Source organism: Meleagris gallopavo, chromosome 4 (assembly GCF_000146605.3).
Source record: "Meleagris gallopavo isolate NT-WF06-2002-E0010 breed Aviagen turkey brand Nicholas breeding stock chromosome 4, Turkey_5.1, whole genome shotgun sequence".
NCBI classification, from domain to species: Eukaryota; Metazoa; Chordata; class Aves; order Galliformes; family Phasianidae; genus Meleagris; species Meleagris gallopavo.
The window spans coordinates 53,146,510-53,166,790 of record NC_015014.2 but is presented as its reverse complement, the minus strand read 5'-3'; the positions used below and the strand labels follow the sequence as shown (position 1 = coordinate 53,166,790).

The 20,281-nt window shown below is 37.7% G+C and overlaps 1 protein-coding gene across 1 annotated transcript in view; it reads left to right on the top strand.

Moving 5' to 3' along the window:
* The window catches only part of ANAPC4 (anaphase promoting complex subunit 4), a 20,606-nt gene extending 325 nt beyond the window's left edge, over positions 1-20,281 (top strand). The window contains exons 2-29 of the mRNA XM_010710324.2: positions 1-107; positions 1,420-1,525; positions 2,124-2,256; positions 3,413-3,487; positions 3,624-3,650; positions 3,988-4,032; positions 5,210-5,294; positions 5,686-5,796; positions 6,305-6,388; positions 6,642-6,728; positions 7,418-7,482; positions 7,579-7,621; positions 7,732-7,808; positions 8,228-8,328; positions 8,406-8,457; positions 8,743-8,798; positions 9,129-9,175; positions 10,070-10,126; positions 10,299-10,355; positions 10,968-11,061; positions 11,339-11,436; positions 11,925-11,986; positions 12,071-12,109; positions 12,204-12,305; positions 13,545-13,622; positions 14,620-14,790; positions 15,278-15,401; positions 15,810-20,281. The exon at positions 1-107 is cut by the window's left edge and continues 244 nt beyond it. Of these exons, the coding sequence (XP_010708626.2) occupies positions 1-107; positions 1,420-1,525; positions 2,124-2,256; positions 3,413-3,487; positions 3,624-3,650; positions 3,988-4,032; positions 5,210-5,294; positions 5,686-5,796; positions 6,305-6,388; positions 6,642-6,728; positions 7,418-7,482; positions 7,579-7,621; positions 7,732-7,808; positions 8,228-8,328; positions 8,406-8,457; positions 8,743-8,798; positions 9,129-9,175; positions 10,070-10,126; positions 10,299-10,355; positions 10,968-11,061; positions 11,339-11,436; positions 11,925-11,986; positions 12,071-12,109; positions 12,204-12,305; positions 13,545-13,622; positions 14,620-14,790; positions 15,278-15,401; positions 15,810-16,025 (2,399 nt within the window). The 3' untranslated portion in view covers positions 16,026-20,281. The remainder of the gene's footprint in view (positions 108-1,419; positions 1,526-2,123; positions 2,257-3,412; positions 3,488-3,623; positions 3,651-3,987; positions 4,033-5,209; positions 5,295-5,685; positions 5,797-6,304; positions 6,389-6,641; positions 6,729-7,417; positions 7,483-7,578; positions 7,622-7,731; positions 7,809-8,227; positions 8,329-8,405; positions 8,458-8,742; positions 8,799-9,128; positions 9,176-10,069; positions 10,127-10,298; positions 10,356-10,967; positions 11,062-11,338; positions 11,437-11,924; positions 11,987-12,070; positions 12,110-12,203; positions 12,306-13,544; positions 13,623-14,619; positions 14,791-15,277; positions 15,402-15,809) is intronic.

Sequence of the window (20,281 nt, the reverse complement as noted above, 5' to 3'; positions counted from 1 at the left end):
TGCCCGCCTTTCGGCAGGTCGGGGAGAAGCAGCTGCCGCAGGAGGTCGTCGTCATGGCGTGGTCACCCAAGAGGGACCTCATCGCTCTGGCCAATAGGGCGGGAGAGGTGAGCGCGGCGCGGGGAGGCGGGCAGCCCGCCGTCCCTGCCGTGGGCCGCGGTGAGGGCTCAGCTGCGCTGCCCGCGGGGCCGGCAGGGAGAACTGACGGCGGGAGCAGCGCGGGCTGCGGCGTAGTTCTGTTCGAGTCGCCGTGCGTACAGGAGCGGCAGCGTTTTATCGAGCTTTCTAACGCTTGTCACTCGCTCCAGTTTTAGTTTTCCACACTGATTCGTGGCATCGTGGAATGATTCAGGTTGCAAGGCAACTTAAAATCCGTCCAGTTCCACAGGGCTCTCCCCCAGCGGCTCGGGCTGCTCGGGTCACATCCAGCCTGGCCTTGAACCCTTCCAGGGGTTGGGCACCCACAGTTTCTCTGGGCAGCCCGAGCCGGTGCCTCAGCACCTCCGAGGAAAACGTTTCTGCCTAAAATCTGACCGAAATCTTCTGTTTTACTTTAAAGCCGTTACCCCTGTCTTATCACTACACTCTTTGAGTCCCTTCCCATCTTTCTGTTGGCCAGTACGGGTCGGTTTTAGTGTGGTTTCCCCAGAGCCTTCTCCAGGCTGAACGTGCAGAGTTCCTTCAGCCTTTCTTCGCAGGAGAGGAGGTGCTCCAGCCCTCTGGTCATCTCTGTGGCCCTGCCCTGGACCTGCTCCAGCAGCTCTGCGCCTTGTGCTTAGGCTCTGTGGGGCTGAGCAGATAGGGATAAGCCTCTCCCTTCTCCCTGCTGCCACCCTCTGTTAATGCAGCTTGGGATACAATTGGCATTGTGGGCTGCAAGTGCATGCTGGCTCATGTCCAGCTTTTCATCCACTGTCACCCAGATCCTTCTCTGCAGGGGTGCTCTCAAGTTCTTCCAGTCTGTACGCATATCTGGGATTGTTGTGATCCAAGTGCAGCACCCTGCGCTTGGCCTTGTCGAGCTCACTAATGATATTCTCATTGCCTATATCAATGGTATTCTAAAATTTCATAGTCTTTTTCCTTATCAGAACTGCTGCATATGATCATGCATGCTGAAAGACTTCTGCTTTCGGACTGTCTTTGCTGGAGAAGTGTGGGTAGCCCCTCTTGGTTACAAGCTTCTAGATTTATGCAAGGCACAGTTTATTCCTCTGTATTGCTCTACAGTAAACAATGTGGTGGTCTCTTAAACCGTGTAGGAGTGGAATGTCTGCTAGGAGAAGGAGTTATTGAATAATAGTAGGAGTTACTAAAGAATTGTAAGAAATTGCATCTTGAATTGATTTATGATGATTTTAATGGTTTTATTTAGAACACTGTTTTTATTTTTCTGTCTTAAATGCGTCTACTTTGTAGGTTTTACTTCATCGCCTCGCAAACTTTCAACGAGTTTGGAGTTTGCCTCCAAATGAAAATACAGGAAAAGAAGTGACTGCTCTTGCTTGGAGGCCAGATGGCAAAAGTAATGTCAAGTATATGCTATGACATACTGCAAAGCAATCCCACTGGAAGTCAGTGAAGGTTGTGGTGATGATACCTTTTGTCTGGGAAGGAAACTTTAAGTAGTCTGTATTTGAAGAAAAGGATGGGTTAATTATATGTATGTTTATTAAAAATAATTGTGAAAGTTGCATTGTTGAAAGCAATTGCAAGAAATAATTGCAAGGTGAACTTACACCCAAAATACTGCTTTTCAAGGTGTAGCAAAGTTTCCTGTTATTAACTAAGCAGAATATTTTCATATGAAAATAGAATTTACTTAAAGAATAGAGAGTTGTCTGAGCAGGACTGTGTTAGAAGTGCTTGCATTCGATTCAGCATGTAAATACACAATTGTGGGATCGGGCTTTTGACTTAAATACGTCACTTAAAACTATGATGGGACCAACAACCCTCATTCTAATATGCAGGTTTCAAGTGAGAATTGGGAAGTAGTGTAAATGGGCAAAGGGAAAATGCAGTGTAGTGATTGACTATGAAGGTGCATTGTTTTCTAGTTCAGTATAAAGTACAAAGTTTTGCATGTTTGTTATTTATACATTTTACTCATCTTTTTCTAGTTTTGGCTTTTGGCCTTAGTGATACTAAGCGGATTATTCTGTGTGATGTAGAAAAGCCTGAAAGCTTGCACTCCTTCTCAGTGAACTTGTCTATTACTTATATGCATTGGATGGAAGTAACTGCAGAGAGCAGGTGGGTCTGAAAAATAGCAAGTAAAGTATGGGCTATGTAGCACTAATTTATTAATAATGTATGTTCTGCATTTAATAGGAAGTAAAAATAATATTTTGTAATATTTTGTAATTATGTTGTCTTACTACTTTATCTTAACCAAAGGGAAAATTTTAACAGACACTTCTCATGTGCTTCTTTCCAGTGCTGAAATCTTAGTCTTGTGGTTCTTTAGGTTATGCACAATATTTCAGCATTTAAACGTTAACTTGTGCATCCTATCTTCTGATCCAGCTAACTTTGATACCAAGTAATTGTAATAATGTTACCGTGATCATCTGTTTTGTTAGAAAAAGTTTTACAGTTAAATCTTTCTTCATTTATGCTTTCAAGACCTTCAGTTTGGCATTTTTATCTTTTCTCAGCCTTTGATATGGCACCTGAATGTGCTGACACTTCTGCCATGAGAGTGCTTGCATTAGGAAATCAGATTGCTTGCAGAGTCTGTGAGCTCTGTCACAGAATTCTCAGTTGCTGGGGGATGTCGTGGTCCCTTCTTCTGTGGTCTTACAAAAACCTCTGATAGGCAGTCCAAGATAATAACTAAACCATTTATTTAAAAATGAGCGGTGGGGTAAGTCTGGCAGGTATTTCCCACTATGTTTCTCAAAAATAGAAATCTTAAAGTGTCAAGAAAACCACTGTATTATAAGTAACTTTAGTATTCCTCTGATGGGGACAGACATGTAGGGAATCTAACCTCCAGGCACATGTAGAGTGTGCTATTAAGGACTGTAGTTGGCTCTTCTTTGTACTGTAACACATGTCTTTGTAGTGAAGCTTTGCTGAGGTGCAGGTAGGTTAGCTGCAGGGTTGTATAGGTTTTAAAGAGTAAGCCTCCATTGGTGACTTATAATCTTATAATAATAAGGTAATGGGCAATTCAGTAGCAAGGTACTGGGCCAGCAAATACAAACTTTACTTGGTGGAAATAACCATAAAGATTATCAGGTTTCTTTTATGAATTTAGTTTTTAGATATATTTAAGATTACTATCTGATATTTGTATCGATGTTATATACATGACATGTTGAGTGTATGCTGGTAACTTCAAAGTCAGTAATTCTCTTTTATTTTTACAGTTTGAGTAGCTAAGACAATGTCATTTCTTTTTCAGCATTCTCACTTCCTTTTACAATACAGAGGATGAGGCAAATCTCATTTTGCCTAAATTACCAACACTACCAAAAAAGTAAGCATTAAACTAGAAAGTCTGGGAGAGCATAAGTTGCTCTAGTTGTTGTTTTTGTTATGTATTCACTTCTCTACTGGTGCTTTGAGTCAGATGCCTGCCTAATTCAACTTCGTTGTTTTTTTTTCTTTTTCAGTTATAGTACCACTGCAAAAATTTTCAGGTAAAGAACTGACTTTTTTTTTTAGTTCTTTTTAGGGGTTTATGTGTTTTGGTTTTCTTTTTTAGGGGTTTTCATAGACTCATAGGATGGCCGTGGGTTGAAAAGGACCACAATGATCATCCAGTTTCAACCCCCTGCTATGTGCAGGGTCGCCAACCACCAGACCAGGCTGCCCAGAGCCACATCCAGCCTGGCCTTGAATGCCACCTGGATGGGGCATCCACAACCTCCTTGGGCAGCCTGTTCCAGTGTGTCACCACCCTCTAAGTTTCTTTGTTTGTCTTCTGCTATTGAGACAAAGTACCTAAAAAGCATTTCATATCTTTTATATTTTCAGTGAAGAAAAGTCAGATGAGATTATGAAGCTTCTGGGTGATGTGAGGTAAATTCTGTTTGTGTGTTGTTCTTTTGTTTCTTTATTTTCTTGCTTTAAAATAACAAAGAGGCTTACTTTAAAGTTAGTCATAATCTGTTTTAAGGGTTCTGGAGAAAGAGTGTGAAATGTTTCTTTTTTCGTATATGAGGATAAAGTTCACGGAATATACTAAAAAAGATTTTAAAGTCTCCATCAGTTTACATCTTTTCTTCTTGGCTTAAAGGGATTGTCAGGCACTTTACGATCAACTGCTGTTGGTGCTGTATCTTTTTTTCCTTGGAAGATTTCTTGAGGCACACTTAAATGCTATCTGGTATGGATTACTTAAGCTGGTTTTGGAGCCACCATGAGTGCTTTATAATAAACATCTCATATTAGGAAACATGAGGAGCACCTGGAGGATGTATAGTCTAGTAGACTGAGACTGGTTTGTGACGCAGCAGGCAATTTCCCTGTGCAAAGTATGATATTTCAAACGTAGACAAAAAGTGAGAGGTCATAGAAAAGCATTTTTTCAAATCATTGTATAGCAAGTTGATTTTAGTAACTGATCAGAACACACGTCTGTTTGTCCCTGATCCTATTTTTTAAACTAGGTTTCTGTCTCTTTTGCTGTTGTCTGTGGCTGTTCTTTGCTGCTGTATCTTTTTTATGTTTTTATTTCTGCTGAGGTTTTACTGAGGAGGCCCACCAAGTGACAGTGACAGACTTACTCGACATGTAATTAGGATAAACACAGGGGAAATGGAATAGTGGCTTTATAAGAATGCTTTGCAGCCTGTACTGGTAGGTGGGCTGGTGCTGTAAACTGTTAGTTTTTTTTCACAGGTCTCCAGTTAGTGAAAAAGGACTTCTGTGCCTAAACTTTGTGTTTAATTTTTTTTTCCTTCTATTCAGCAATTTGCTATATGATTTTGTTTCCTGCAGGTGTTAGACCCAGTTCTCATCAATTAAATCCAAGCTACTAATATTTTTCATTTAGTTTTTAAATTTCTTGGATTGTAGACAGCAGCACAGTATTTGTTTTAGTGGTTTTCTAGAGAATCTTTTAGTAAAAGGAACAGAAATTAAATAGTAAGAATTATTTTTGTTTGCATTAAAAACTGACTTCAGATAGTTTAGGAAAAGAAGTTGTCAGTTTATTTTCATGTGCTCATCAGCATGTGCTCTTCTGTTTTTATAGGCTTAATGCTCTTGTCCTTGGTGGTAGCTCAGGGTTTATTGAAATTTATGCTTATGGAATGTTCAAGATTGCTACAGTAACTGAGGTATGTTTATTTCTGTATTTTTTCTCTTCAGTATATACCAAACCTCAGCTAAATTGAATGAAATAATGCATCTGTGGGTTTACATGTAACTGAAACTGGATTGCTGAAATTTTACAGAAAGGAGTAATTATTTCTTTGGATAGAGTTGTGTGGTTATTGCTGGAAAGACATTCCAACTCTAACTGGTGATTTTAACATCTTGTTTGAAAAGAAACTGAACTCATCACTAATCCATGGTAAAAGGGGTAAATTTTTTCTTGAACAAAATTCCCCTTGGTTTTTAAATGTCATTGAACACAGCCTGCTTTGTATATGAATGTAAAACAGCAGTAAATACATATGGAAAATATGTATTCAATATTTCATTAACATTTAAACTGGAATCCTTCAGGTGGCAGGTTCTTGTCGTGGACTCTGTTTATCTAGTGATCTGAAATCACTATCGGTTATTACAGAAATACAAGACTCTCCTGACAGTGAAGCAGAGATAACTTATTTTCAGGCAAGTAAAGTAATTTTACAATGTTCTTTCTTTTAGTTACTCTCACCTAACTTTTATCACCTTCCCGTTATTTGCAGAAAAAACCTGCAAGATTATTTTCAGCCTTTCTGAAATGCACCCTGACTTAGCTTTTGGGTTTATCGCATGGGCTTGCAGTCTCACAGATGAGATAAAATATATTACTTCAAATATAACATTCATTTATTCAACTACAGTTACTCCATTTTTCTTCATTCTGAACACAAAGGTGTAGCAGCTGTTCATTGTCCATTCAATCCAGAACAGTCATCCTTCAAACCATTACTGTTAGAACTCCAAAATTAGAATCATTCTCAAGAGCTTTTATAGATAGATTAAAATACTAATTGCCCTGTTTTCTTTTTAAAATCAACTTAAAGAAGAAAACGAGAAATAGTTTCTCTGTGGGTCCTCTCATCTGTGTTTTTATTTCAATAACCCTGAACTGTTTAAAAAACAAATGATCTGTTAACTGTTCTGTTTGTTATAGCTGGACACCAGTCTATTATCAAGTTATTTACCTGAGGTAACTCGAATGGCCCGGAAGTTTACTCACATTTCAACACTGTTACAGGTATGGTTTCATTATCACATCTTAATATCTCAAGTCCTAGGGCCTTCTATATTCTTACAGGAAGTAACGTTTTTCTAGTAGGAAACTTCTGTTGGTTTTAAGTAAATGCAGAGCTCTAGCTTGAAAAGTTGATTAGAAATTTCATATGATATCTGTTATATATATCTTCCCTTTGTGTTACAACATCCAGTTATTTAATATGTATTGAAGGAGAAAAAAGGGAGTAAGGCTGATTTCAGTGTCTGTATTGCAGTATATAAACTTGTCATTGACGTGCATGTGTGAAGCATGGGAAGAAATATTGATGCAGATGGACTCACGGCTCACAAAATTTGTACAGGTATTGTAGTACGAACTGCTCTTTTGGGAAACTGTTTCTGTAGTAGGTCTGCTGTTCATGTTAATTACACAGTACATTATCTTAGTGCTGTTTATTTAAGGCCTCCAGAAAACAGTCAGTTCAGAGGCAAACTGCTGTGATGCTGCAGATATCTGAGTACAGTCAAGTGTGATTGCATTGTGATACTCCTTTATTTTGTTTATTCCTTGTTATTTAAAAGTGAAATTTTTCAGCTTGCACAGCTATTGAACAGTTGCTTTCTGTTTAAGGTTCTGTTCTTTCTACTTCAGTCGCTGATAAACTGTCTACTGTAAATGTTGAGCAGCAGCCCATCAACATTTGCAGCTTAACTCAATGGAGCATATGTATCAGATAACATATTTGCATGTATTTTCTGTGCATGGCTGGCAGTTAATTGAATCAAGTAATTAATGTATTTATTTTTAACATAGATTCTTGATGATGGAAACTGCTTAGAATTTTTACTGAGTATTACAACTGAAAATAATTGAAACTACTGAACTTGAATCATTGAATTGAATTGAATTTCAAAAGATCCGTAGTCTGATTTCAGCATTCAAGAGTAAGGGTGGGTTTTATAATGTACTTTATTTGAGGTATCTGTGACGTTATTTGGTAGGCTGAATGTAATCTCTTTACCAATCTATTTCAATCATTTTGGCTGACAGGAAAAGAATACAACCACTTCTGTTCAGGATGAGTTTATGCAGCTGTTGTTATGGGGCAAAGCAAGGTAGCTACTGTTGTTTTATCTGAGTATGCATTTGCATTTGATACTAAAATACAAAATGAAAGCATATTTGGTTTTCTCTTCCCTGCCCCTTTTTAGTTTGGAACTGCAGGCATTATTAATGAACCAACTGACAGTAAAGGTATGTTAATATTATTTAACATCTCAGAACTATACGTTTGAGTATCTTTTAATAGCTGTTCAGTTACATTAAGGAAACATTATTATATGTTTATATGTCTTTTTTAACAGGGCTTAAAAAAGCTCGGTCAGTCCATAGAGTCCTCCTATTCCAGTATACAAAAACTGGTTATAAGTCACTTGCAGAGGTACGTCACAAAATGTCCAATAAATTTTAGATTAAGTGGCATATTATGTACTTTGCTAAAAGCTGGGGAGCAGTATCAGTGGTTCTTTATATATAGATTTTTTGTATGATATGTGGTAATACACCATGTACTGATTTACTCGTGGGTGATGGAGAGCTCGTGTTTTGAGCAGTCTCCATGGCATATAAGCTGAATATCACTGCTTGGTGTTTTTATAGGAAATGTTCCCCAAAGAACTGTGTGGTGGTTAAAATTATAAAGACAATGTTTGCTTTTCTGCAAATACTTTCTTAGCTCTTACACTCCAGGTGATTTTATGAAGTTCTCCACTTTGCCCATTACAAGATAAAAATTTGGTGCACAGTGAAGCAGTTATCAAACCGTGGCTAAAAGATTGGTTCTTTGCTTTACTTTCCTAGTGGCTCAGAAGCACTCTTATACTACTTAAGTGAGTTGAAAGGAATGGCTTTATGGAAACAAAAATACGAGTCTCTTGGATTAGATGCATCTGGGATTGAAGGTACAGTAGTGTGTCCTACTTAACCACACTTACTTCACTTCCGTAAGCATAATATCAGTGGCTTGCTCTCTTCACAGAGGCTACTACTGCTGTCGGTTCTTTCATCCTAAAAGCAAATGAGCTGCTTCAGTAAGTATAAAGTCTGAAGAATTTTAATAACTTGGGTATTGAGAAAGCATGCGGCTTGGAAGTAGAGAAAGCTGGCACGGTATGGCTCCTCTGTTGGTCATGAGCTCTTGTCTTGCTGCATCTCATAGGCTTGTATGCCAACAAGAGTCTTACAGGGAGGGGTGCATTTGGCATTTTTAAGAAGTCGATAATACTTAAGTATCTGTCTGTAACAGATACAGAACTTAAACCTGCACCAGCTTGTGACATCTGGTAATTTGTTGTTATTGATTGTTTCTTCTGCAGAGTTATTGACAGTAGTATGAAAAACTTCAAAGCATTTTTTCGATGGCTGTACGTTGGTAAGCTTGATGATGTAGTAAATATTTGGTATCTGTTTTGTAAATACCAAAATGCCAGCAATTAATTATGCCAGTCTTAGCTATATCCACCTGTTTATTACTACAACCACAGATATTAATTTAGTAAAGGATAAGTAAAGCTTGATTTCAGTCCCAATTCATAATTGTTCTTTTCAGACTCTTTAGCTTCTGACAAATTAGTCCTTCCTATATTATCAGTCATATTGGTGTCATACGTACATACATACATACAGTGTCATTATATAGCAGTGAAAAATTGGGAATATTAAGAAAAAAATAAACATTAGTATCTTTTTTTTTTCTCATCAGCTATGTTGAGGATGTCAGAAGATCATGTGCTTCCAGAACTGAACAAGGTAGTAATAACATTTTCTCAATAATGGTGGTATATTTTGTTTTCTGCTTTACTTATAGAGTAAGATTAAAAATGTATTTTTTGTTCCAAAACTTAAAAGATGTGCCTGTGACGTTTCTTTGTGAAAGTTGATGCCTGCACATTCACACTCACACATTAATGTACTGTCTTGCATATATAACTTTTACTGTTTCCTTTTAATAGTGCAGCATATATGACCCTAGTCCTCTCTGAAATACGTGTATGGTGACTCTTTACGTGCCCTAAATGATGAAATTAACAGGAATCAGATTTTAACATCTTTACCTGAGAGAAGAAATAGATAACACCTGCATCTGATCTGCAGTCACCACCACAATCAGCTGATGTGCTTTAGGGCAGATGGAGACATCCAAAGGGAAGTAGGCTGCAGGAACGAACTGACAGGGACCTCGAGTTTCAACAAGAACAAAAACAAAATTACTCCCAGGGAAGAATTTGCAGCAGCACAGCCCTGGTTAGCTAGGGAGGAGGTCAACCTGTGGATGTTGGTGGAAGCAAGCTGGGCGTGAGCTAGCTGTGAGCTCTGGCAACAAAGGGCAGCATAGAGGAACCAGGGTTGTTCTAACAGGTTTATGGCCAAGAGAAATGATAACCTTCCTTACTTAGGACTAGTCAGATCATTTTTGGAATACCTTCTCCAGTTTGAGGCCCTTCTGTACGAGACAAATGTGAATAAACTGGTGAGATTTCAGCAGAGGGCCTACAATTTGGCAAAGGGCTTCAGTACTTGTCCTGTGAGCAACAATGAATTGGCCTTGTTCAGCCTATAGAACATTCATTCTGTGTTCATTTAGGTGTAATTCTCAAACTTTGTTTCCCCTTGCTCCATTTTTTTGTTTGTTTTTTGTTTCAGATGACTCAAAAAGATATCACGTTTGTTGCGGATTTTCTTACTGAGCACTTCAATGAGGTAAGTAATCCTAATTTATCGAGTACAGCAGTGGTACTTGATTACTGTGTTTTTGCTGCTAGCAATTGAATAGAACAATTTTAAGTAAAATAATTCCATCATCTTTTTGTGCCTTATTTCTTAATCACTTTGGGTTTCAATTTTGATTTTGTTTGAATTTTTTTTTTTTCAGGCACCAGAACTTTACAATCGCAAAGGAAAATACTTCAATGTGGAGAGAGTTGGCCAGGTAAAGAACTAGAGAATACCTGGAAGGAGGGAATAAGAGAGAAAATCATTAGATGAAAAAGCTTTTAAAGTTGTGCCCATTTTTCTTCTCTGTTCCTTCTGCTATGTGTTGTGCATTCCAGTCACAGTAAGAAGAGGTTACTGTCAATATTTTCTTTGTTATTAGAAAAAGAAAAAAATTAGAACATTTTATAGTTTTTCCTTACATATGCAGTATTGTAGAAAAAGGGTGAAATCTCTTTGCAGCCAGAAGTAGTAGTGTAAAATTAAAAATCTGCTCACTGTCTTTATGTTGTTAGTCACTGGATTTCTAAATGTTTGTGTACAAGTATTGTTTGAAAATCAGTTCCACATGGAAGTGGTACTGTATAATATTAAACAATAGTTGATTTTTTATTTATTTCTAGGAGGAGTGAAATATTATATTTTAAATCTAGACATGTTATATTTAGAAGGAATGTTTAACTTGTGAGAGACAGGTGGGACTTGGACTAGATAATCTCCAGAAGTTCATTCCAATCCTTACAATTCTGTGATTATGTATTGTTGCAAGTGAATTCTAATATTGCTTGTTTTTAATTTGCAGACTTACAAATGTCTGTTTCTTTTCTAGTACTTGAAAGATGAAGACGAAGACCTTGTATCACCACCTAATACAGAAGGAAACCAGTGGTTTCACTTTCTTAAAAATAGTACTCATGTTAAAGGTAATGTGTGCTTGAGTAAAACAGTGAATCTAAGATATGTGGAGTACTCAACATAAGAGTAATCCTTTTCTTTTTTGTGCTTAGGAGTTAGTGTCATGATGCTCATCTGGGTGGAATAAAATAAATGGCCCTTAACTTCTCCTCTGAACCATGTGCTCTAGGCCTGTGAGCAGCTTACTGGCCCACTCTCACTCCACTGTCACTTCAGTAGCAGTATAGTCTATTTTTTTATAGAGTTACAAGCATATTTTTTTTAATGAGCTTTATCTGTTTGCAGAAAGTCCGCTTTTGTTTCCCTACTATCCTGAGAAATCACTGCATTTTGTCAAAAGGCAAATGGAAGAGGTCATTGATCAGTGTTTACAGAAGCCAGCTGTAAGTTCAATTTATATAAATTACAACTTTCTTCTTGATGGTAGTCATGCTTAGCAAGGCCAGAAATTTTAATTTCTACCTTTGAGTACCTACAATGTAGCTGGCAGCATGCATTCCAGCTTAACCACTGCTGAGTTACTTAAACTCAAGGGAGGATTTTTTTGTTTTGTGTTTTCTGTGCATTCTGTTTACCTTGTGCATTGATGAGAGCTATTTTAACATTAAGTAACTCGATATACAAATTACAGATTAGATAGCTGATCAGTTGACAATACATTAGTCTGTATCTTCTGAAAAAATATGAAATAGGTGCATTAAGTGACAATGTTTGTATTAGAGATGGTTATTTCAGAATAAATGTTTGTGGGTTTTCTTTCAAACACACTTGGGTTTTATTCTTTTTATGTATTTATTGATTTAGTTTTCTTAAGAAGGGACATATCATGGGTGACTTGCTTTTTCTTTGCTCTTTTTATTATATTTGTTAGGATGTGATTGGAAAGTCAGTGCATCAAGCATTCTGTGTCTCTCTCTACAAAACTTCCAGAAGGTATGTTTTTAACATTATTTCTGAAGTTCAGTTGCACCAAATTGTAATAGTATTTTGTACACTCGTTTTGTTTTTCCTTTTCAGTGAAGATTCCTCACCTCAGTTATTTAAACTACCATTTCTGTAAGTATGCTGTTACTTCTTGTTGTATGTCATTCACCTGTTCTTAAAATATGGTTTAACTTTTCGCTTCCTGTTTCCTCACCTAACATGACAGGTGGAATGACAAAACATCCAACATACATTATGTTCTCTTTACCATATTAGAAAGTTCTATTTCTAAAATACACATTTTGAGGAGACATACAGATACTTCCAGGTAAGAAAAAGAGGGGGAAGGGGAATGGTTTGTGAGACTTATCGTATGTATAGAGACAGTTACAACTTGAATTTTTTCTGCAAAAAGAGAGATTGAAGGACTATGAGCACAGGGTACTTCTAGGGTACTAGAGAAGGAATTTGTATTTTATTAAACTCAGAAAATCTGATCAAAACATCCAGGATGTTTGTAGGCTCAGGAGAAAAAAGTCAGGTTCCCTTCGTTTTGCTTCTCACGGAATTACTCTTTGTGAACTAAGAAAACCTGTAGAGAAATCAGGCTTACAATATTGATTTGTCTTGCTGAAAATACTGTTAACTCCTTATAGCCTGTGATTTAAAACACTAGGGAAAAATGGGGTGGGTGGACAGCTAGATTCAACAAATTCATCTCTTTGGGATATCATTTTTGTACTTTCGGGAATTTCTCTACCTAAGGTACAGTGCACTGACATGACCTGGGTATGGAAAACAACAAAAACTTCAACATAAAATAGTGATTTTTATAATGTATGTTGTTTAATTTGAGGAGATGATGAGCTATGACAAGGAGAGAGTTTTTAGAACATTTTTACTGCTGAAGGGAACATGTGATGGAAATACTTTCTGTGTTTTCGGTTGAGAACTTCTGAAGACAAAATTGTAGCCTTGTGATGTAGTTTCTATTGTATTTCCTTTCTCACTGATATCTTCACAGAATCATAGAATGGCCTGGGTTGAAAAGGACCACAATGGTTATCTAGTTTCAACTCCCCTGCTACATGTAGGGTCACCAACCACCAGACCAGGCTGCCCAGAGCCACATCCAGCCTGGCCTTTAATGCCTCCAGGGATGGGGCTTCCTCAGCTTCCTTGGGCAACCTGTTCCAGTGAATCACCATCCTCTATGTGAAAAATTTCCTCATAATTCTTAGGAAGTATTAACTCATTTTCTGTAGATGCAAGTAATAAGTAACTTAATGGACTTGAAACTAGAACAATTGGGCTGAGAGTTCAATGAAGAACTGTATTCCACAACCCAGAAGGACTTTCCCTTTTGGCTCCTTTAGTCACATTTTGCTTGAGAGTCAAGAGAAATCAAAAGGTTTCCATCCACTTGTTACATCATCTGGGGATGTAGTCATGTACTTTGTAAAGCAGATGGGCTTACACCGTTTTGTACTGCAGTTGCCCTTTGAGATTTTGGATTTTCTATAGATGGAAAAAAAATGTCACCAAGATAATGATCTCTGTCCTTTAGGTCTATTGGTAACGGAATTGTTGCAGTAGAGTTTGGAAACTTCTTGAACAACAGTGTAAATGAGAGCTCAGACTCCAGGTCAGTATGTTTAGTTGATTCTTCTTCCAGGGATGCAGATTGTGAAATCAAAGATCATGTTTTTGAGTGTTCGTTTTACTTGAAGTTAACTTCTCTAGCATTATGATTTGGCTTTTATATTCCAAATTAGCACTTCAAATGCTGCAGTAGCTTGTAGTTCCCAAGTGAGTTGAGCCATAAGACATGGTATAGGCGCGTGAAAGTGTAGGATTGTGAGAATCTTATCACAGAGCCATTTAGGCTTGAAAAGACCTTCAGTATCACAAAGTCCAATCATCAAGCGGACATACCGAATCCCATCACTAAAACCTGTCCCTTATTGCCATGACTGCACATCTCCTAAACTATCACATGATACAGACTCCACCACTTCACCATTGCAATGCTTCACCACTCTCTCCATGAAGAAATTCTTCCCAGTGTCCACTTTAATCTCCCTGGTGCAGCTTGAGACTATTGAGTTATTTTGCATTTAAGGTCAAGTAAGCATTATAGTTTTCTAATCAAAAAGTTGAATCTTGGTACATGTGTAGAGTTAGTTGGAAACAACTTTTTCTTAAATCTGTAATCTTGAAATAAGATAGAAAGAGACCTTACATTCCTGAAGGAAGGAATCTCAGAAGTCATGGCAGAGTAAGTTCACGCTTTTAATTTAGAAAGGCCCGATGTGGTACTGATGGCCCTCACCATCACCGACTGTTCCTAATTTTCCTTGATATTTGTGTTAACTGCTTTTTACATTTCAACTGAAATGGAAAGAAATAAGATTTTTATTAAGTTTTGTTCTTCAGTGTCATTTATGTTACAGGAGTTTTTTAGCAGTCCTAGAGTGTCTTAGTTGCACAACTGACCTTTTCATTGTTTACAGTAAAGCTCGCTGTTAACTATTGAATACTACTTAACTCGAATGCTGTGCAGCATAAAAATATTTTTCTTCTATGATCTCTTTTATTCCTTGTTGCTTCCTAATGTATAGGTACTGTTTTATTTCCTATAGGTGCTACAGTTGTTTAGATGCACATTTTTATGATGATGAAACTGTAACTGTAGTTCTGAAGGAGAGTGTGGAACAAGAGGGGAAGGAGAGAATCTTGGCCCAGCTGCCTTTATCTTCAGTATACACAAATGAGGATCAAGAAGTGGAATTCATCTGGGATTCTACTAAAAGGTGGGAACAGGCAATATTAAAAACAAGTTCAAACCAGTCTTGGCCACTGTAATAGGGAATTGCATACAGCTCTTGTAAGTGGTAGTAAAGAGATACATTGATCAAAGGTCACAGAGGTCACTTCTGTGTAAGTGTAGACATTGCCTCCAGAACTTTGTTCTTGGAGAGGAGGGATTTGAAGGAATGTCAACATCATCTTTCTGCCATAGCTGTTACCTGGGACAAGACAGGAATCATACAACTCCATTCCGTCCTGTTGTAATCGTTTGCAGCACTTGAAACATGCTGTGTCTGCACAGTTTTATTCTCTCTTCTAAAGTATCTGCAGTATATGGAATTATGATTTTAAATGCTTGTCTACTTGTTGCACATGGTATAATAAAATCTAGACACACACACAAAAAAACCCAAACCTGGGACTGACTGGGATTTATGTTTTTGTTTTAGTACTGAAATTTTCTTACGTTTTGTGCATCTCTTCTTGCAGATTGGCCGAGCAAAGTGATGAGATAACAACACGTACTGTCGTCTTGGACAACCAGTGGAGAGTGCTGGAGAATATGAAAGCTCAGTATGTTGCTGTAAACGGTATTAGAAAAGTTTCCTGTGTGGTAAGTACATATCTGTGAATAAGTCGGGGTGGGGGAAAGGAGGGGGGGAAGGAAATGTTATATAGCTAGAGAGAAGGATAGTCTGTAAACCTCTTAAAGTCAACAGAAATAAAAGTCTTGATTATCATCATTTCATTTCTTATAAATTAATTATTTTCTCAGAATCTATTATCAATTTGTCAGAATACAGTCATGCCTGTCTCTTACATAACCTGGAAAAAATTTAATAGCAATTAATAGATAGACTTGTTTTACTTTATAGTCTGCAGAGCAATAAAACAATTGCTAATTTCCATGGTACCTTCATTTCAAAGATAAAGGCTATTTTCAGAGCTATTGGGCAATACATAAATTGGTATCTGTGTTCTTTTTTTAATTATTAATCAAGACTTCTTATTGTTTCCATAGCTAAGTTCAAATCTTCGTCATGTGAGAGTGTTTGAGATGGATGTAGAGGATGATGGAGAAGTTGAAGAAGAGGAGGAAGAAGAAACAACTCAGATTGCAGCTGGGGAACCTGAAGAGCTGAATCACTCTGTGGATAACCAAGATAATGTCTGTGGTGCATCAGCTGAAGAACTACCTGATGAAACTGAAGAAAATGAATCAAACCTGGGTCTTTGACACACGTTTTCCCTACTAAAGGGAAAAGACTGAAATCTAACTTCTGGTTACTGAAATGATGTTTCCCATACATAGTCTGCAGCGTTAACATGTTGTGTGTTCTGTGTTACTTCTTAACAAAGACCAACTATGTTCTAAAATATACAAGCTTGACTTTTTTTTCTTGGCACAGTGATTTGGTAGGAACTGTTTCTTGGAGAGGTTTTCTATTTGCAGTTTTTTGTAGGTGGAGGAAAAATACTAACGGAAGTTTTTATGCTTAACCTAATCAGTCCTGAATACTGTTCTGAAGATAAAATGAGCATGTATGTGGAAACAACGAAACCCTAATTTTTGAAGACGAAAACTTGTTAGACTTCGTGTTCTACTAAGGGGTACAGAAACTTTAAGTGTGTGTACAGAGAACAACAGGCTTGCAGATCAGCATAAAAATAGCTGGACACGAAAAGTTAGCAACTGTTACTTAAATACTTCTAAAAAGCTATTTGATAAAAATCTGTGTCCTCAGTAATACAGTATTTGTTCAGTCTGTGCAGTTCTTTAGTTCTGAGTACAATGTATGTGTTTTGTCAGAAACCTCAGCCTGCCTAGTTTGTGTAAAATTGCTCCTGTATTTTTCCTCCTGCTGGTTTGTTTGTTTGTTTGTTTTTGTAACAAGAAGTTAAAAGAGAATTTTTTTTTAATTTGATGTGGCATTGTGTGTCTTATACATGCTTCAGCAGGAATATGTTGCTTGCTAATTTATATATTGTTGTAGGAGTGGTGTGGTGCAAGCGCTGAAAGGTGGAGATGGAGTCTGGAAATCTAACATCTTGTTGCCTAGTAGCTGGCTTGAGCCCTTAACTGTACCATCTCTTTTAATGAACAGTGCTACTAAATGCACAATCTTCCTTTTGGAACAGCATGTGTATTTTTTATTTCTAAAAAGATCCAGGTCTTATACATGTGCTCCGTTCTGTATTTCAGAAACAAATCAATCTTCTCAAACTGCTGTTTGGCACTGCAAAAATCAAGTGTTAGACTCATCCTCTTGTTTTGAAATATGCCATTTTTAAGTCACTTTTTTTTGGAGCGTACTTTTTGAGGCTTTTAGTTTGTTTGAGAGACTTGTTTGTAACTGTCCTAGAAAGCTGCTGGCTGTTCAGGGCTCTCATATAACAAATGGTTGAAGGCACAAGGAAGGTGTGGAACAGGAGGGGCAGGAATGCCTATTCAGGTGTGCCATGCATTTTCCACGTAGATCAGTTATTCTTGATGAGAAATTGCTGAACCAATTCAAGTCAAGCTTGGCCTTAAAGTTCTGGAAATTTTTGCCTTTGAATTTGCTTTAAGAATTGTCACGCTGGAGTGCTTGGAAACAATTGTTTTGCTGTGTTTTCTGCTAAGTAGCTTTGGTCTACCAGCATATGAAAATGTGATCTGCCCTGCCCACAGTTGTTTCTAAATTTGTGTTAATAATAGCTGTGTCCTATTTCACAGGGATGTGTTCTTTAGAAATCTCTCTGGACTTATTCTGTGGGCCATTCTAGTCTAGTCTCGGATATACTTGAGTGAATGATAACTTTGTTTCTGGCTTGAAAAAGTACATACACACTTTCTGCTTTTACCAGCAGTGTGGTACAAATGTACTAGTTTAAGTCAGTGCTTCTGAATGTTTTGCTGTTTCCTTCGGTCAAACTTTGTCTTAATTTTGCTATCTTATTTCTATAATAGTAAATGCATCAGCAATGTGCTTATGCATCTTTCTTTTCAAAGGGAAACATTTGGTCTCGTTCTTGAGGATTTTGGTGGTGTCTGGACCTGGTGAGACTCGCTTGTCACTTTTCTTCATCTTTTTTTTTAATGCTAACTGAATGGTCTTTCAGCCTTTTTCTGCTGCAAATGAGTTCTCATTGTGTCTTCATAGTATTGTAGTATATATGTATTCTCTGCCGTGGCCCATAGTCTGCTCTTTGTAATACTAATCTTTAGATCCATTAAGAGTCAGCTACTGCTGCTGCTTTTCTTAAGTCTGCTTCTTTTACACGCGTAGTGTTTTTAACTATTTTGAAGATTTCTTTCATCTTCTATTTTTCTGCCATTCGGCTTTTGTAGTCCCCCTTCTGGCCCTTTGGTCTGTGCCTTTTCTGCCTGATCTCTGCCTGATGTGCAACTTTCTGCATTGCCAAGTTTCTCTTACACTCTCAGCAGTTTGTGCTGCTTTGCTTCACAATCCGTGCATGCCATGATCTGTTTGTGGCACTGTTGCCTCCCACTTCCGTGGATTTGATTGCTCAGTCACATCTGGCTTCATATGTGACCACTTGAGCTGTTCACACAGATAGGAATTACGTAGAGAAATACTGAACATATAGGCGTGATTTAGTTAACTAATTCTTTTATGCAGCCAAGGAAAGAGAGTGTATTTCTGTAGCATTATCTGCACTTGTTCCTATAGTTTCTTATTTTGAAAAAACAAGGGTTTTGCTTGTTTAAGACAGTATGTAAGCTTCAAGAAAGTGGAAAAGCCATGTAGGTAAGCTCTTAAGTTCTACAGTAAGTTTTGTAGTCAGAGTTGGCTCATGTGTTGTTGCATTCTGCAGTAATAGGTAAGGATTCTCTTGCTACCTTAAATGAGCAATTGCTTTTGCAGCTGACTCTCATTTCTTGCTTCGGGTGCTTTAGGTGAAAAGCCAGCTTAACTTGTGTCATGAAGCAAAGTCACAAGGTCTAAACAGTCTAAGAATGATATTTTGGAGAGGGGAAGAAAGACTTGAGCAATTCATTCATAAGGAGATGCATATGAATGAGCAGAGCGTTTGAATTTTCATATTATGAGCTTCAAGAAAGGAGATGCAAAGTGACATAATGATCTCTAAGGAGAATGCTGCCATGGAAGAAGGGGAAAAAAGCAAAAACAAAAACAAAAACAAAAAACAAAACAAAAATACCACTACAAAACTGTGGAAGAAAAAGAAATGAAATGCCACTTGTAGGTGAATAAAGTGCATTCAGCTGTACCTTCAGGTTGAATAATAGAGCTGCTAGCAAATCAGTTAGTAAACGATTGGTGCCAGCAAAGCCCAGGGTTGAAGTTACAATGGGATATAAATATGTGGGTGTTCTGGCATTCTTCCCCCAGGGGGTATTATACAGCTACTGCTTCTACCTGGCGGTCTTACAACTCTGCAAATGATGTAATCATGCTTGCTACCGTGAATCAGAAGACCTTGGGTGGTTTTTTTGTTTGTTTGTTTTTGTTTTTGCAGTTCCCACAATTAACTTAGTAGATAAAGAATCCTATCAGTTTTCCTTCTTTCATATCTCACTAAGAACCCTACCTCCTAGGGTGAGTCTATCCTAGCAAAAAGAAAAAAGAAAAAAAAAAACAAAACAAAACTACTTAGGACTACTGTAGGAAGTATGAGACCCTATTTTAAGTCTGCAGTGCTCTTGTGTGTTGGGTCAAGTGTTGGAGTTCTTTTAGTACATCACTGAGTCTGTTCTGCCTTGAACAAGCTAATTTGCTTGGCTGGAAAATCTTTGATTTTCTGCAGCCTGGAGAGCTGCCCACATGAGAAGGTGAGAGGTACAAGGTATTCCCTGAACCGACCAGTAAAGCATCACAATACCAAAAATAAAAGCCCACTTTACCTTTCTTCAGCGATTCTTTTACAGATTTAGAGCCACATCTGTTTTGCCCTGTGTCTCTCTTAAATGAGTCACTACAATAGCCTGATTTTGCTCTTTTCGGTTGCCAAGAGAGTTCATGTATAAATTCTGTTATGAAGATGAACGCTTGCCCTGAGGTGCAATGAAAATCGTTCTCTTAAACAACCACCACTGATAAGAATCGGAGGGGCAAAGGTAAGGAATTTGTTCATCTGGTCACATATTTATTTTAGACTGTTGAAGTAACCTACGGTTTCCTGAGGATAGCAAAAGGCTTTCTAACGCTGCAGTCATCTGAAGAAAATAAGTTCTGCTTCTCCAATCGTTGAATTAACCATGTTCCCTTTATAATGCAATCTTACTAGACTAGAAGCAAATGGATAATATCTGCACTTAGTCTTTTATAAATGCATTACATTTGTTATGTCCCCTCTCTTGCAGCTTAGCAGTTTACAGCAGGTTCAGCGCTCCAACTGTTTAGACAGCATTCAGAAGATGGAAATGCAGGAGGGGGTGGAGGAGAGGTGCTGTGATTTCCAGGCAGTGTGTTATAATTTTGATGTTATTTTCATTAGTTGCATGGAAAAAAAAAAATAAAAATTAAA